General features: G+C 45.7%; 1 protein-coding gene across 1 annotated transcript in view; it reads right to left on the reverse strand.

The window, feature by feature from the left end:
• LOC139749262 (uncharacterized) overlaps nucleotides 1–15136 on the reverse strand; it is a 176627-nt gene that overhangs the window by 30419 nt on the left and 131072 nt on the right. The window contains exon 3 of the mRNA XM_071662999.1: nucleotides 6059–6240. Within this exon, the coding sequence (XP_071519100.1) occupies nucleotides 6059–6240 (182 nt within the window). The remainder of the gene's footprint in view (nucleotides 1–6058; nucleotides 6241–15136) is intronic.

A 15136-nucleotide genomic window follows, 5' to 3' on the forward strand; every position in this document is an offset into this window, starting at 1 on the left:
GAGAGAGAGAGAGAGAGAGAGAGAGAGAGAGAGAGAGAGAGAGAGAGAGAGGTGTGGGTCTGTCAAGTCAAGACGTTATCGTGCAGCCACGAGAAGGCTGACGTAAGCAATGGTTTCCCCGCTACCGACCCATTTCTCATGACGGCGTCGGTCTCCCCACACAACCTCTGCTGGGATCCACTACCATCCCTTGGTTGTGGAGTGGTGAGATAAGACCCACCGTGCCGTGCCACTGTGACGCCGTAACAGGGCGGTGACGCACGGCGAAACACGAGAGGCAGCAGCCGAGCCCAAGTAGATAAGGCGACGGTATGAGGAGAGGCGCGTGTTGTGGTCGTCAGCTGACAAATGTAAACAGACGCCCGCTGGCCCTTCCTCCCACCCCACCACCTCGATTATCAGGAATGCTATCTTCGTTCACCTTTCGTTTTCTTCACTTGTTCCATCTCCTTGAATGTCTTATCTATTTTCTATTTGTTTTCTCTTTTCTGCTAGTATTTTTTCTATCTTATACTGTGTTATCTATTCTTTCATCATGTTGCCTACGGGCGTTATCTTTCTATATTTACCAGATTCTCTTTTTTTCAATCTTTTCATCTTGTCTAATTCCCCGTTGGCTCCATTTCTTAACTTTCTGACTGTATTATCTTAAGTCCATCTTTATCTTCCTTCTTCGACTTACTCTTATACTCTCCACCAGTGTATTGTCTCCTATCTCCTTTATCTTGCGTACTTCATCTTTTCTATCATCTTATCTAATCCTCATCCTTTTCTAATTTGCTTCTTTGCTTTTTTTATTTTGTCTCTCATCAACCTATTTATTCCGTGTCGTCTAACTCTCGTTTTCCTTTAATTCTTCTTCTTTCTTCTTCTATCACCTCTTTAGGGAAGTGTTTGGTTCTTTTATCTATTCAAACGACTAAAAGAATCTTAAAGGGCTTAACTCTCCTCTATAAATGTGCTTGAAAACTTCGTAAACAAAAGGTTTCAATCCCCCCCCTCCTGCAAGGCAATTCCTTATCACGTTCCATGACCTTTTCGATACATTAAACTATTTAAAGATACAATTGTTTCATGTATTAAGTACTGCTCTTCATGATTTAATTGTGAGTCTCCATTTCCTCTCTAAACATATTCATTTTCTTTCCGTTTTCGTATCTGTACTTTTATTCCTTTATTCTGCCCCACTGTTCTCTTTACACTCTTTTCTTGTCCACCGTTTCATGAAGTTTCTCCTCCTCTCTCCAACCTTTCACTTCCTCTCTCACACAATATTTCATTACACGTCAGTCATTTTCTCTATCAGTCACTTTCACGATTCATTCCCCTCATTACCACCCATTGCCTCCGGCACCACCAACTTCCACTTCATGTTTCACACTCGGTTCATCTGTCACCAACACTAATTCTCCTTCACCATTCATTTCGCACCCCATCACTCACTTTTTTCATCACCGTTCATTCCTTCTATCACTCAGCTTTATTTTTCAAAACTTACTTCTACAACTCTTCCTCCGCATCGATTCCCTGTTATCCACCATCTTCTCCTCCCACTGCTTATTTCCTCCCTTACTATTCATTTCATTCTTCATCACTCATCTCCTCCACTTTGATGTCTCTCATCGTCCTCCTCAGCCTCGTTTATTTCTATTTTGCTTCTATCATTTCTTCTCTTTGTCTTTCATTTCCCTTCCCTGTCCTTGCCTTTTCATTCCTCCTCCTGCCTCTTTCATTTCTCTTTGATATCCCTTACTTCTCTTTCATTATCTCTTTCCTCCTCATTCCCTGTCTTACCAATCCTTCTGGGTCTGTCATCATTAGCTTTCCCTCATGTCTCTCCGTCTACCTTACCTCTCCTCCACTGTGGGTCTATCGCTGCTACCCTAGGGCGTGAGAGCGAGGGCCTCAAGTGTGTCCCAGGGGAGCCGTAACGAGGAGGCTGAGGGACGAGGTAAGTCTCCCTGCGTCCGGTAGTGGACATGGTGATCAGGCCGTGGCTGACTGGTCAGACGGTGGCCAGCACACACAACTACTGCGCTGGGACGCTGCTGCACCAGCAGATGAGAGAGAGAGAGAGAGAGAGAGAGAGAGAGAGAGAGAGAGAGAGAGAGAGAGAGAGAGAGGGAGAGAGAGAGAGAGAGAGAGAGTTGTGACGTCGTGGATTCTCTATTCTCAGTAATCAATGACCTCCCTCAAAGCCCCCAAGCCTCACTAGATCATATTGGACGACGTTTGGGGATAGAAGGAGAAGACGACGATGAGAATGACGATGTGTCAAGATACTGCATAACTCTGTGCCGCTCCCTAGATGTTCAGATTTTAACGTCCTTAAACAAAAAACACCTTGAAGGAAAAAAAAGTTCCTGAAGACATGATATTGTCTGGAATTTGATTTACTTACATCTCCTGACATTCTCTGGCGTCCTAAATAAGCTCTGAGGTACGCTGGATAATTTTATGATCACGCAAAATGGTCCCTCCGTCCCCGCGTCACGTCGGGCCATAAATCTTTCTGAAGGATATGTTTTCCCCCATCCTCCTGCGAGCTTGTTTACACCCAGTATGAATGAATTACTGGAACCACGGGATGTCAGGTCGAGCGTCTGAGATGATGGGGGAGGGACGACTCATCTTCCCTGCTCGAGGCGGCGGAAGGAAAGTGAGGTGAGGAGGGGAGAGGGTAGAGGAGGAGCGGAGATACACCATCAGTGCCAGTGTCATGACCTCCGCTAGTGCCAGTGAGAAGGTATCGTTACCTCCAGGCACGTCTACCTGCGCCATACACCTGACACTACTCCACCTCACATTTGACCGTCATGATATCCTATCTTATTGCGATCACTGTTACGTCAACCATCAGTTACTGTCGTAATCACAGAGGCTGTAGCACCAGAACCACCATCACCACCACCACTCAGGGACCGTATGCACACTGAGGGTGTGTATGGTCTGAGAATCATCTTGAACACTTGGAGGAGATCAAGGTGTTGAAGATTTTTCCGCTTTATTACGTAAAATCTCCTTGATACAGAAATTAATCTCCCTTTCCCCACATCTTTTCACAAATTTCTCCTCCCTATCGCGCGCAAGGAGCTTTCGTCTGCCTAGCAAATAAAAATTATTTTGTTCAGCCACTCTACTATTGTTGTAACCTTTGCCTCTCTTAACTTAATCAAAACTGACAAAGAATTTCCTTACATAATTTTTGCTTGTCGGGTACAGTGCAACACTCGACAGATCTGCTTAATGATAATGTCTGTGTCCACAGCTACTGAGGAAACCTCACACAACATTTTCATCCTCTCACAAATCGTTCCTGCTGTGCATCTCGCCAAGGCCGTTTTCGAATTTTGCTAAGAGCACCGGCATGAGTACCTTTCACTCATCAAAACATTTACATACACAGACAGTAATCAGTGATGCTGTAGTTAGCGGGCGCTTAAGTGGCACCACCCCTCTCCCCTACAACACACACACACACACACACACACACACACACACACACACACACATACACACACACGTCTTTATAGCTCAAAATGTAAATGGATCATCCCGGAAATTTGAACTTAAAAGGCTTCATTCAATTGCTCTGTGTCTCATGGAGGGTTAAGATATACAACCAGGCAACAGTGTTATGTTTTGCCAGTTGTTGACCACACGTTTACCTTTAATCACAATCCCACGACAATTGTCAGGACGCAACGACCGCACTCCAAATGGGAGTAGTCTCCGCTCACCACCCATTCACATCAGACCATACAAGGACAACGATGAGGTCAGCCAACTGACGGTGTAGGAGGCCTCGTTCCCGCGGCAGCGGCGGCCACTCACAGAGAAAGTCTTGTCCAGGGCGTCAGGGTAATGAAGGAGCGGCAGAAGGAACAACAGCCAGCGATCTCTTTCTTCTAGAGCCGCTCCCTGATGTTATCATCCTGGCAGTGACAACTTGGAATATCAGGTCTCGTCCACCTGTCGGTGTCCCCTGGTATTAACAAGATCCTCTTTGGGTTTTTTTTTTTTCCATTTGTTTCGTGCGTATCAGATGACCCAGGGAGAGGCGATAAATCCTCTAATACGATTTGTTATGAGTTTCTGATGCAAGTCTAAAGATCCGTTGGTTCAACAATCTAATCATGCTGAGGACGAAAGGAAACAGATGACTGTTTCTTACAACAGATACTAAAAAACTGGACTATATGGCATCGTACGAAACACAAGCAGAGTTCACTAACTGGAGAGAATGAAAAAATGAAAATGTCGACCTGTTGGTGTTGAGTGTTGGAGGCGAAGTCTTACCCTCTTCTCCTCCCTTCACCCACCCCTGGCCAGACCTGCTCTCGTCTTATCGCTTATCTTTCAATTAACTCCTTAGAGGGGCGCGAGGCACGGGGGGCGGCGTCGGACGTGGCGTCCGGCAGGGGTGGGAGGCACAGCCAGCGACGGGACCCACACTAGCGAGATGCCTTACGCGGAACTCTACCTCAGACATCAACTTCACTTGCCCCTAAATACAGGTTATGTTCACCTGCGCCTTGGTTGCATGGGGGATCTATCTATCTGTCCACGTTTCACTAGTGCTTGTTCTGTGCGTCCATGTTTCATTAGGTTCTTGTTTTGTTCTTCTATATTTCACTGGGTTCGTGTTCTATCTGTCTGTGTTTTACTAAGTTTTGGTACGGGTCGTCCACGTTTCACTGGGTTTGTGTTTTGTTAATCCATGTTCGAACCTGGTTGGTTCCTATTCTGTTCGTATGAGTTTCACAGAATCAAATTTGCATAAGTTTAATGTTTTCCTCCTAGTTCTATCACCCACGATTCTTGTAAGATGGCGTAACTCATTTTTTCATACAGAAATTAGAACAGGAAATTACCCTCCCGTTACGATTGTTCATTTTTACTGGAAACATGTTTGATTTTGACGGACACAGACCGTCTGAAATGAATCTATCCGTTGGCGTGCTACAGGGGTATACCCTCTAACCTCTCTTATTTATCTTTATACACAGGGCATGTAAGACACTTTTTAAAAATGCAACGTGTTCTGTTTGTCGATGACATAATAATGACCCAGCTGTGAAATTATCGCTGGTTTTGTTTAGAGCATTTCATGTCGCTGTAAGATCTCTGGCTAAATACAAACCCTCGACATAATGACATGCAGACAGCAATCTAATGACGTTAAGTGGCTACGTGGAGGTAATCTCATCTTTAAAGTGAACACGTGGAAATATGTGGGTCTCGTTTTTACTAGCCATGTGAGATTAATTCTATCATTAAGGGAACGAGCGGCAATTTATGGGTTTTACTGCTATAAGCGCTCACTTTAGCCTTAAACCACACATACACACACACACGTTGACCATGAATCACTCTGGGCCCGCTCGGGGTTGGTCCTGCATGGATTCGAATCTAAACCCAAAACTAAGTTCACCTACCTTACCGAACATATGCTCCACACGAATCTTATTGAATCGCTCGCAAAACATATTCGATATTGATTTTTTTTGAGCTCCGATCCTACGGTTCGTCTATGAACAAAACACTAACTAAATCTATATATCTAAACCATACTCAAAACCGAGAGAGAGGTACGAAACAGTCTCTAACATTCTTTTAATAGATAAGCAAGACTAGAAATCGCAATCAGAAATTCTGCGTTGCTTAGACTGCGTAGAATCTATAATAAAGAAAGTCCTCAGTGTTTATTTCTCCCGAGTAAGTGTGTAACAGCACTGAATACAGAACGCTACTGTTTCACTACAATGATGACTGAAATATGGAACTGTTGCCGAACGCACAACAAAATCATTTCTTTTTCGAGAAAAATCAGAAACTCGGAGGAGCAAAACAAGAAGCACACAACACGTACAAAGAAGAGGACCAGACACGCATAACCCGACGTAAACAACGACGGAACAAAGGCAGGTCAGATCATCCCTGACCAGCGAGCGTCACTGACCTGGTAATCTACCAGACCCGCCCGCCATCAACCCGGTATTAAGGCGAAATCATCTGGTATTATACGGAAACTAAGCTGAATTATTGTGCGGCTTACCTGTGGATGATTTCGTAGGTGGGCCGTATGGTTCATTGTGGGGGAGCTGGGTGTGCGTGTCTCTCTGCGTTGAGCAATGGCTCCTGTGTTTTCGTCGAAGCCGTTCGTAAGGGCGTTCGTGAGGAGCAGCTGTAGTTCGTATTCATGCCGGAACCTCTGGATGTCATGTTGTCTTCGAAGTCCTGAAAGACATAAGCCTTGATTTCGGGAGTCTGTTATCGTGAGTCATCAAACAGATGAAGAATAGCTCATGACACCAAGACATTTCAGACACCGATGTTACAAGTGTAGACAACTGATAATGAATTACTGGTTCAAATCCTGACTATGGTCGTCGTACAAAGTTTGATGCCTCAAAACGTAAACAAACCTTTCTTTGCGGTAGATTTCTACGGCAGACGCAAAAGGTGTACTTCACAGGTCTTCTTACTAATGCTTTGATAGATGTGAATAATGATCAACACCATCAACAGATGGACACTAGCTAACACTTCCAGGAGGTGGGGAAGATTGGACCCAATCATACCGAGTGATGACAACGACTGTCGATGTGAAACCCTGCTTTTTGATTCACGCTTTCTGAAGCTTCATAGCGCGTTCGAACCCTTGCTTTGTACCAGTGAGACGCCTCGATAACCATGGATACTTGGAGAGAACATAGCCCACACCACTTTGGTCACTGGCCTGGGAGACGTTGAGACACTGCTAAAACTTACGTGCTACGCGGAACAATGGGATATGATATGTTTTCCCAGTACTTAAGTCTGGAAAATTAGTGATACCTAAACGACATGGAAGAAAATGTTCATTCTTTTCTAGGATACTAAAAACTGTGTAACCAGCAGATGCATATTATGATCATATTACTCTACACTAATCTTATCATAATTGTATTTTATTTGAAGAATCATATGATGAAAAGTAAAAAATGAGAACACCACAAATGTCAAACCATTGTCATAAAGTTCGATGAGGAAAAGCTGGAGGAAGACAGATACCTTAAATCCTAACTACATTTGGTACTAAATGTCAAGATGTTAAAGGGGATTCCTAAGATGCTTAACCGGGAAATGCGATGCAAGTTTATTAAGTTACACTCTGTTACTTTAAGTATTCTCTCACCTAACTACAAAGTTATTTTGATACACTTATAACTAATACTTGTGAAAGGATGTTCCCGTACTTGAAAGTATGTTAATCTATCTCAGCTCATTATCGTCAGGTAAGTTATTCCGAGATGATCCCTGTCTTTGTCTTGATTCCTTTTCCGCATGTAAACGTTTTGTTGCGTCTAAGAAGAAAAATCAATCACAGAGCAAAATGAAATACGTGGTATGTGTGAGGTGACACAATTTTCCGTTTTTCTTGGAAATCATCGTTTGGACCCCAGTCACTCGAAACAGTGCCCCTGGTCACACAAGGACAAACATTCAAGTAACTGAATAAATTGAGGCTTCCATATGTTCTGAGTGTATTGTAGATTTGTCATCTAAGTGATCAGTGCATTCTGAGTTACCTTCTCATGTCTTCTGTAATAGATCTCTAAAACTCTCAAATTACCTTTTTATCACTCCTTACATTTCTATTTTTTCATAGTTTTTATATTTCCTTTATAGCCTGGCCTCGGGGAGTCCTCCTGTCCGTGACTAGAGGTTTCAACAACACGTCGAGTGGTTGGCATGTGTGTCGTCTGTGTACTGAACTGAAGTTACGGGAAAATCTGGCGTTGGTAAACGGTCACAGACAAGCCAGGGTCATAAACAGTCTTATATTCTGTAGTAAACGACAACACTGACGTAGTAATGAGCCATGTATCTCGAAGCGTCTCGAATCACTTTTTAGTTACCATTGTTCACTTGTAATGTCAATTTTCTTCTAATTTTGAAGAGTGAATTTTCTGTGTGGAAATATGTAGTGCGCACTTTAGAAGAAAAACGTCTCTTTATGAAGCACACAACAATAGCATTTTGATAACCATCAAGATAAGTATAGCATTCAGCAATACTGGGAATTAAACTCCGTTCGAATGTAGTCAACCGCAGATCACAAGACACTGCCACTCTATTTCGTTGTTATCACTAGAACTATCATTCAACTAAACTTCAATTCAATAATCTATACTTGAATCAAAGATTGCTTGATCATACATAAATGATGAGGACAAAAATGCATCACGGATCATGAGCACTTCATAGTCGTAAATAAAACATTTTGGAGAAGATCGAAGCTGTTCCGAAATCATTTGTCTCGACTCTATAGGGCTTTGTAGTTTTGATCAGGCGACGAATCAGGTATCGGTACTTTAGACATGACACAGTACTTTCCGGACTTCACATGGACACATAATTAGGCATAACTACAAGAGCTACATACATTACAAATAATACTGAAATAATGCCATAGAACAGAGCAACAGAAATAATCAGAGGTATAAGTTTAAACTGATAAAGGTTCTATTTGGGAATAGCCAAACGACAATAGAGATGATGATGTTGCATCCCCGTACCGGGCTCCTTCATGACCCACTGTCCATCAATGTTCCACATCTACAGACAGAACGATAACCTGTAACTAACTTTTATATCTATAGTTCTATAAGACGAGCCAAAGGTATAGTCAAATCTGTAGTCTAAAACTAAACAAGGAATAGTCGGAAATACAAATGAAGCTTCAGTCCAAAGATAACAATGAACCTTACAAGTCCACCACTTCACTCTGAACCACAGTTCATCGTCAGCCTCTTAAAGTTTGTATTTAGTCAGATGTAGTTATTCCCGAGTTCATTCATGCTTCACATTTTTCGATGGTTCGAACATCAATTGCTCACATCACTTATGATAACCAGTCTTCAATTCCTTCCTCTAGCTGGCCAGAGTGTATATATCTTCACGAGATATCATATGTACCTATGGTCTCATATTCATTTATGGTCAGTTTTACTTAAATTCCAGATTTACTCATGACTCCTGATACTTCTCATTCAAGATTCACCTAAAGATTCTAGTGTATGAATCAATATTTTTCGTCCTAAATCTAGTTACGACAACGGGTTAACTTATAAGTACGGACTTATTCATAGCCTCAGGTTGCCTTAGGATCGCATTCAAAGTCCTTCATATGTACACCAGTTGCTCGGTAACGACTCGTCCTCACTTGACGGTGGCGTTGTCGACGGAGGGAGACTTCGAATGTCCGTGGGACCGTCTTGGCACCTCAGAGTCCATAGCTCACCAACTCATCTGGGTCCCGCCGTGTAAACAGGTGAATGTTTAGGCGACCCTGGGTGTATCAGTCGTCTTATCGGCGGGTCGATCTCCCTTATCGGCCTCTCATCGACACAGGTAAACCGGCCAGAAACCACCAGGAATGTTGGGCACCTCCTCGTCTTGCGGCCTGGGACCCGGGCGCATGAGAGAGAGAGAGAGAGAGAGAGAGAGAGAGAGAGAGAGAGAGAGAGAGAGAGAGAGAGAGAGAGAGAGAGAGAGGACAGCATTTCTTGAGCTAGAGGGATAACCCAGAACAAGTCGAAATGAATTAAACATCACATACCTAAAAAAAAAATCTCACACGTTCCTCGTCACTTCCCCTGACAGCGGATCTCGAACTATTCTCGTCACCTAAACATCAGCCAGCCAGCCCCAGCCAGCCAGCCAGCCAGCCACGGTACCTCTTGACATTTCATCGCTGTTGCTGCATCGCATTCAGCCTGGCTATGACCCAGTAATATGCGGGCGGCAGGCTGACCTCCGCCCAAGGCAACTTGACCCCTCCCTCACTATGGCCATACCTCAACACCATCGCTGGGAAATACCTGGGCTTATTACATGCCATCCTGCCAACAGTAGGACTCCGGCAGGGGACCAGGGAGGAGCACCCTACTCGCTCTTTGTTCGCTTCTGTAACTCGGCATTCCTGGGCCCGCTCCCCTACTGGATAAATTCATATTTCCTATAATGAAATCACGTCACCATTCGTTACAGGCCGAGCCGATATACGCGTCGTGGTCAATACAGCATTTCCAAACGTCACGGCCTGGCTGCTTGGGAAATAATGTGGAGATATAAAAATTTATGGATATTTGAAATTACTTCCCTTTTCCAGGCAAAAAGGCTACAGTCCCTATGGAAACTATGTCGGCCGATGGTCTTGCTTTGTCTTTGACATAAATCTCAAAATTGCTGGGAGGCTTCGGGCTAGAAGGGCATGTGACTTATGGGAGGGAAGCGTCCCGTGGGAGGGTGTTGCCGCGAGCCCGCCGTAATCTGGAGGGTAGTAGGGGCGGTTCCAGGAGGGGCCGATGCCAGGGTCGCGCACCAGGGGGGGATTTGCCCCCCGCGGCGCCCACTAAACACCCCCGGAGCCGCAGCCTCGACAGGACAATGACAATAATTTTCATCCAGCGAGTGTAAATTCATCAAGACGTCGGCTGGACGACCCGGGGGCCAGGACAACATAGCAATATTATGTACATGTTGCTTATTGTGGCCGGGCTGTGTTGGGTAGGCAGGGCCCCACTCTCCGGCCTCTCCCGCCTGTGAAGACGACCTGCGGGAGTATCGGGGCAGAGGGCCGGGAGGTCCGGCTGGCGTGCCTAATAGCTGGTGTTGGCCAATAATGGCATCAGCGCGGCGCAGGGAGAGAAACACAGGCAAGTAGTGTGTAGTACACTTGTGTAAACTGTGTCCCTGTGTTGGCTCTTGTGTTACACCCCAGCGTCTGCAACCCACCGGTGTCTGGGGCGTGGGGTGGGGAGTGGGTGAGGAGGTGTGCAAGATGAAGTTTGACGAAGGGCTGAGATTGAGGCTGGGTGGAGGGTGAGGCAGGGAGGAGGGTGAGGCAGGTTGGAAGGTGAGAGAGTGGAGAGTGAGGTAGGAAGGAGGGTGAGGCATGGAGGAGGATGAGCTGCATAGGAGGGGAAGATGTATGGTGAGGAGCCACGTAGAATGCGTATGAGGGAGGAGGAATGACTTGCCGAAGATGAACTACAGAGGCGGAGGATCTGTGAATGATGAAGGACGGCGTGGTATAGATGGACGACGGGTGAGAGAGAGTAGAATACTTACGAAGGAGAGGAATGGTGAAGGAGGAATGAGGATGATGGAGATGGAGTGGCAAAGCGAGTGAATGATGGAGAGGACGGAGGAAGGGGATAGGGAAGATGGGGTCTTGTGCTGGCGGTGGTGTGGGCGGGTAAGAGGCGGTGGGTGAGTAATGGAGGAGGAGGTGCAGGTGACATAGATATATTCCGTCACCTAATGGTAGATAAATACAGGGATCAATACTACCTGGGTGAGGGGTAAGGGTTGGTGTGGGGGGCAGACCCTGGCTTGATGACTGGCTGGCTGGCTGGCTGTGTGGTGGTGGTGGTGGTGCTACGTGGTGATAAGGATGTTGATGATGAGATCGTGATGATGGCAGGATTAATGAGGGATAATTATATTGGTGATAATCCTGATGACGACAGTGGAGGTAATGGTGGCGATTAGGGTGGTGTTGGTGGTGGTAATGGTGATGGTATCAGAGATGATATGACGGTGACAACACCAGTGGTGGAATTAGTGATGTTGTCAGTGATGGTATTGTGGATGATGGAGGTGTCCACAATGTTGGCGTATGCCCGATAACTCCAGAATGTATCATCTGTTATTATCAAAATTTGTTGTGAAATTACTTAGGGCAATAACAAAGACCGTTATTGATTTTGGGGTCAAAAGATCAAAGGTCAAGGTCAATACTGTAGTTTAAGTTGCTTTTGGATGTGGTATCATATCCAAGTATTAATGAAACTTCAAAAGAATGGATTTGATCAACATTCAGTATATTTCTCTCTGTACAAGAAATGTTTATTTTGATAGTGAGGTCTGAATATCAAAGGTCGAGGTGATGACCACGATCACTTATGATTTTCCCTGCGCAATAACTTGTTTTATTGGATGGATTTCATTAAGACTTGGACACATGTCTTCCCTTCAGTGCAAGGCAGGTTTCTAATGAATTCTAAGTCAGCAGGTCAAAAAGTCAAGGTCTCTGCCAAGCTTGTAGACGAAATATTTTCCCCACAGCAACGTCAGTTATATTACATAGTTTTCGTTAGTGCTCGGGACGTGTATTACCCCTGATGTATAGGAAACTCCTATCTATTTTGAAGTTCAAAGACAGGGTCACCAGTGTACATTGACGCCATAGGATAACATATTCTCTGGTACTGCATTCCACACGGGTTCTTTTTGATAGCTTCTGCCTGTGCAATCTCTGTTGTCGGTCGTACAGCGTTGTGATCCGATACACGTCTTCATCCGCACCAATGTTCTCAACGCCTTAGATCATTTCATCGTGATCCCGTTCGCGTCACTATCGTCCTCGGTTGATCTTCTTCGGTCTATCGGCGTTTCAGTCACCTCTGCCACGTCTTCGTCCTGATTGTCATTAAATCCTTTTCCAACCACGTCCTCGCATCACATACAATGTCCTCGTCACTACAGACACGGCGTTACCATTTCAACGACTCATAAACCCTCTACAACCTCGTCGTCAGCCCTGCTGTAACCTCACGTCTAACCATGTTCTTCCTAACCTCAAAGTATTCCCCCACCCCAGTCATGCTCCAAGTTTCTCTCAATCAAGTCTTCTCCAGCACACAGACATTGGCCTATGAAAGGTACATACAATCCGCCAGCAAAGGATATGTATAGAGATAGATAGATAGATGGGTAGACATGTGGAAAGATAGATAGAGTACTAACTTACTAATAAATGCGAAGAGATCTTGTCAAATGGCAGAGGTAGCGCGTAGCGCTCTCTGCAGGAAAATATAGAGCTACGGAAAAAGATTTGTGTAAGTTTAGAGTTGTCAAGTGTTATGTGTGAGATGGCGAGATTGTATGTTTGTGGACTGAATGCCAGTTGCCAACGTGAGGCAGAGAGAAAAGACAGCAACCTGGGCAAAAAGAGTAAAACTTGACAACCAATGAAGTGTTGGGTCATTGCGCTATCACTAACCCTCCAAGTACCCAGGCGGGCAGTACCGGTGATGTACACCTCCCTGGACCACGGTTGCTTCATACCTACGTACCTCACCTGCAGAGAGAGAGAGAGAGAGAGAGAGAGAGAGAGAGAGAGAGAGCTTAGGAAGGTGTTTCCCGAAAGTCCATTATGACCATTATTATTCCCAGACCTCTACCGACCTTATCAGCTATGTAGCAAACACCTTATCGCCAAATTCCTCGAACTTTTCCATCTTGTAGCAAAACACGGGGAGCGAGCGAGGCGGTCGGCCGATACCATCTGGGACCCACGTCACGAGCCCATGGACGATGGATGGCTCAGCAGCCGCCCACTCCCTCCCTGCACCCTGACGGAAACAGCTTTCTGGCGCGTCACTAGAGAAACGGGGAGAGCTAGCGGTGGCTTCCACGGCTCCTCCGGTCATCGGCCGAGGAGGAAACTATTGAGAAACTAAATTACTATGACGGAGGAAGGTCGCTGAAGAGGTTCATGCTGTGTTCATCATCTCTCGGTGGAAATACGGCCCTCGAACGTATGTGAAACGTGAAGTTTTGTAAAAAATATATATAATATTATTTCCAGTGAGTTTGAAAGTAAGTAACTTATCATCTGAACGTACCGAAGGACTTGATCACTGCGTGTTAGGACGTCTGTAGAAATCACCGAGATTAAGAACAGGAGAAAAAAAAGGGAAGAAAAGGAATTATGTTGAGAGAAAAAAAAATAGTAAAAGAGCGAACCGCGAGATAAGATCTGAGATCTGAGACAGTGGGACAAGTCCAGCTCTCTCTCTCTCTCTCTCTCTCTCTCTCTCTCTCTCTCTCTCTCTCTCTCTCTCTCATCTATAGACTGAGCTGGAGGACCCTATGATCTCTCTCTCTCTCTCTCTCTCTCTCTCTCTCTCTCTCTCTCTCTCTCTCTCTCTCTCTCTCAATTTGCTCGGGTACACCCAACAGTGTTTTTGTTGGCACACTCGTATGTAAGAGTGTAATTCCTTAAGTTCAACATGGTATGTCATGTCAGGTCCTGGTGTTGTGTCATGCCAGGTCCTGGTGATGTGTCATTTTGGCATGAAAGTGACTAGCAGATGTAACACTCCGTCAGGTACGTGACTAGTAGCTGTAACACTCCGTCAGGTACGTGACTAGTAGCTGTAACACTCCGCCAGGTACGTGACTAGTAGCTGTAACACTCCGTCAGGTACGTGACTAGTAGCTGTAACACTCCGCCAGGTACGTGACTAGTAGCTGTAATACTCCGTCAGGTACGTGACTAGTAGCTGTAACACTCCGTCAGGTACGTGACTAGTAGCTGTAATACTCCGTCAGGTACGTGACTAGTAGCTGTAACACTCCGTCAGGTACGTGACTAGTAGCTGTAATACTCCGTCAGGTACGTGACTAGTAGCTGTAATACTCCGTCAGGTACGTGACTAGTAGCTGTAATACTCCGTCAGGTACGTGACTAGTAGCTGTAACACTCCGTCAGGAACCTCGCCTCGTATCTCTCTAGGGAAGCCGACGTCTCTGAAGAACTCAGCGCCTGGCGTGAGGGGGCGAGAGTTGCTCCTCAGAAGGAGTTTAGAGGTGGGTGTCGGAGAAGGTTGAGGGCTGGGGTGGGTGGGTAGGTACCATTGTGTTACTGTTACTGCTGGGTTCATCGGTGCCCGGGACCGTCCCGGGACCTGCCTAAACTACCGCCATTGTGTCCCACTTCATTTTTATGTGAGGGTTTGGCTTTACGCCTGTCGAGGTCTGTGCGTCGGCTCCTCGGCTTCGTGTCGCCTCAGCATTGCCTCCCTTTTCGCCCTCAGCCTCCCCCTGGTACAGGTAAGGGTCGGGAAGGTTGTGTCACATGCCTACCTTACCGACACACCAAGCAGGTAGTGGCACTAATGTTTGGGATGATTGCGAGGCAGGAGGAGAGGGCCGTGGCTGAGTTGTGGTTGAGCAGGATGCAGGTATGTATGGAGAGGCGTTGTGGCAGAGGTGTGGTAGGTGGGATGCAGGTGTGTGTAGGTGGGTGGATGGGTGACAGGGAGGTGGCGGCTCTTTACCTACCTCTGTGATGTCC

The sequence above is a fragment of the Panulirus ornatus genome, chromosome 6, assembly GCF_036320965.1.
Source record: "Panulirus ornatus isolate Po-2019 chromosome 6, ASM3632096v1, whole genome shotgun sequence".
Lineage (NCBI taxonomy): Eukaryota > Metazoa > Arthropoda > Malacostraca > Decapoda > Palinuridae > Panulirus > Panulirus ornatus.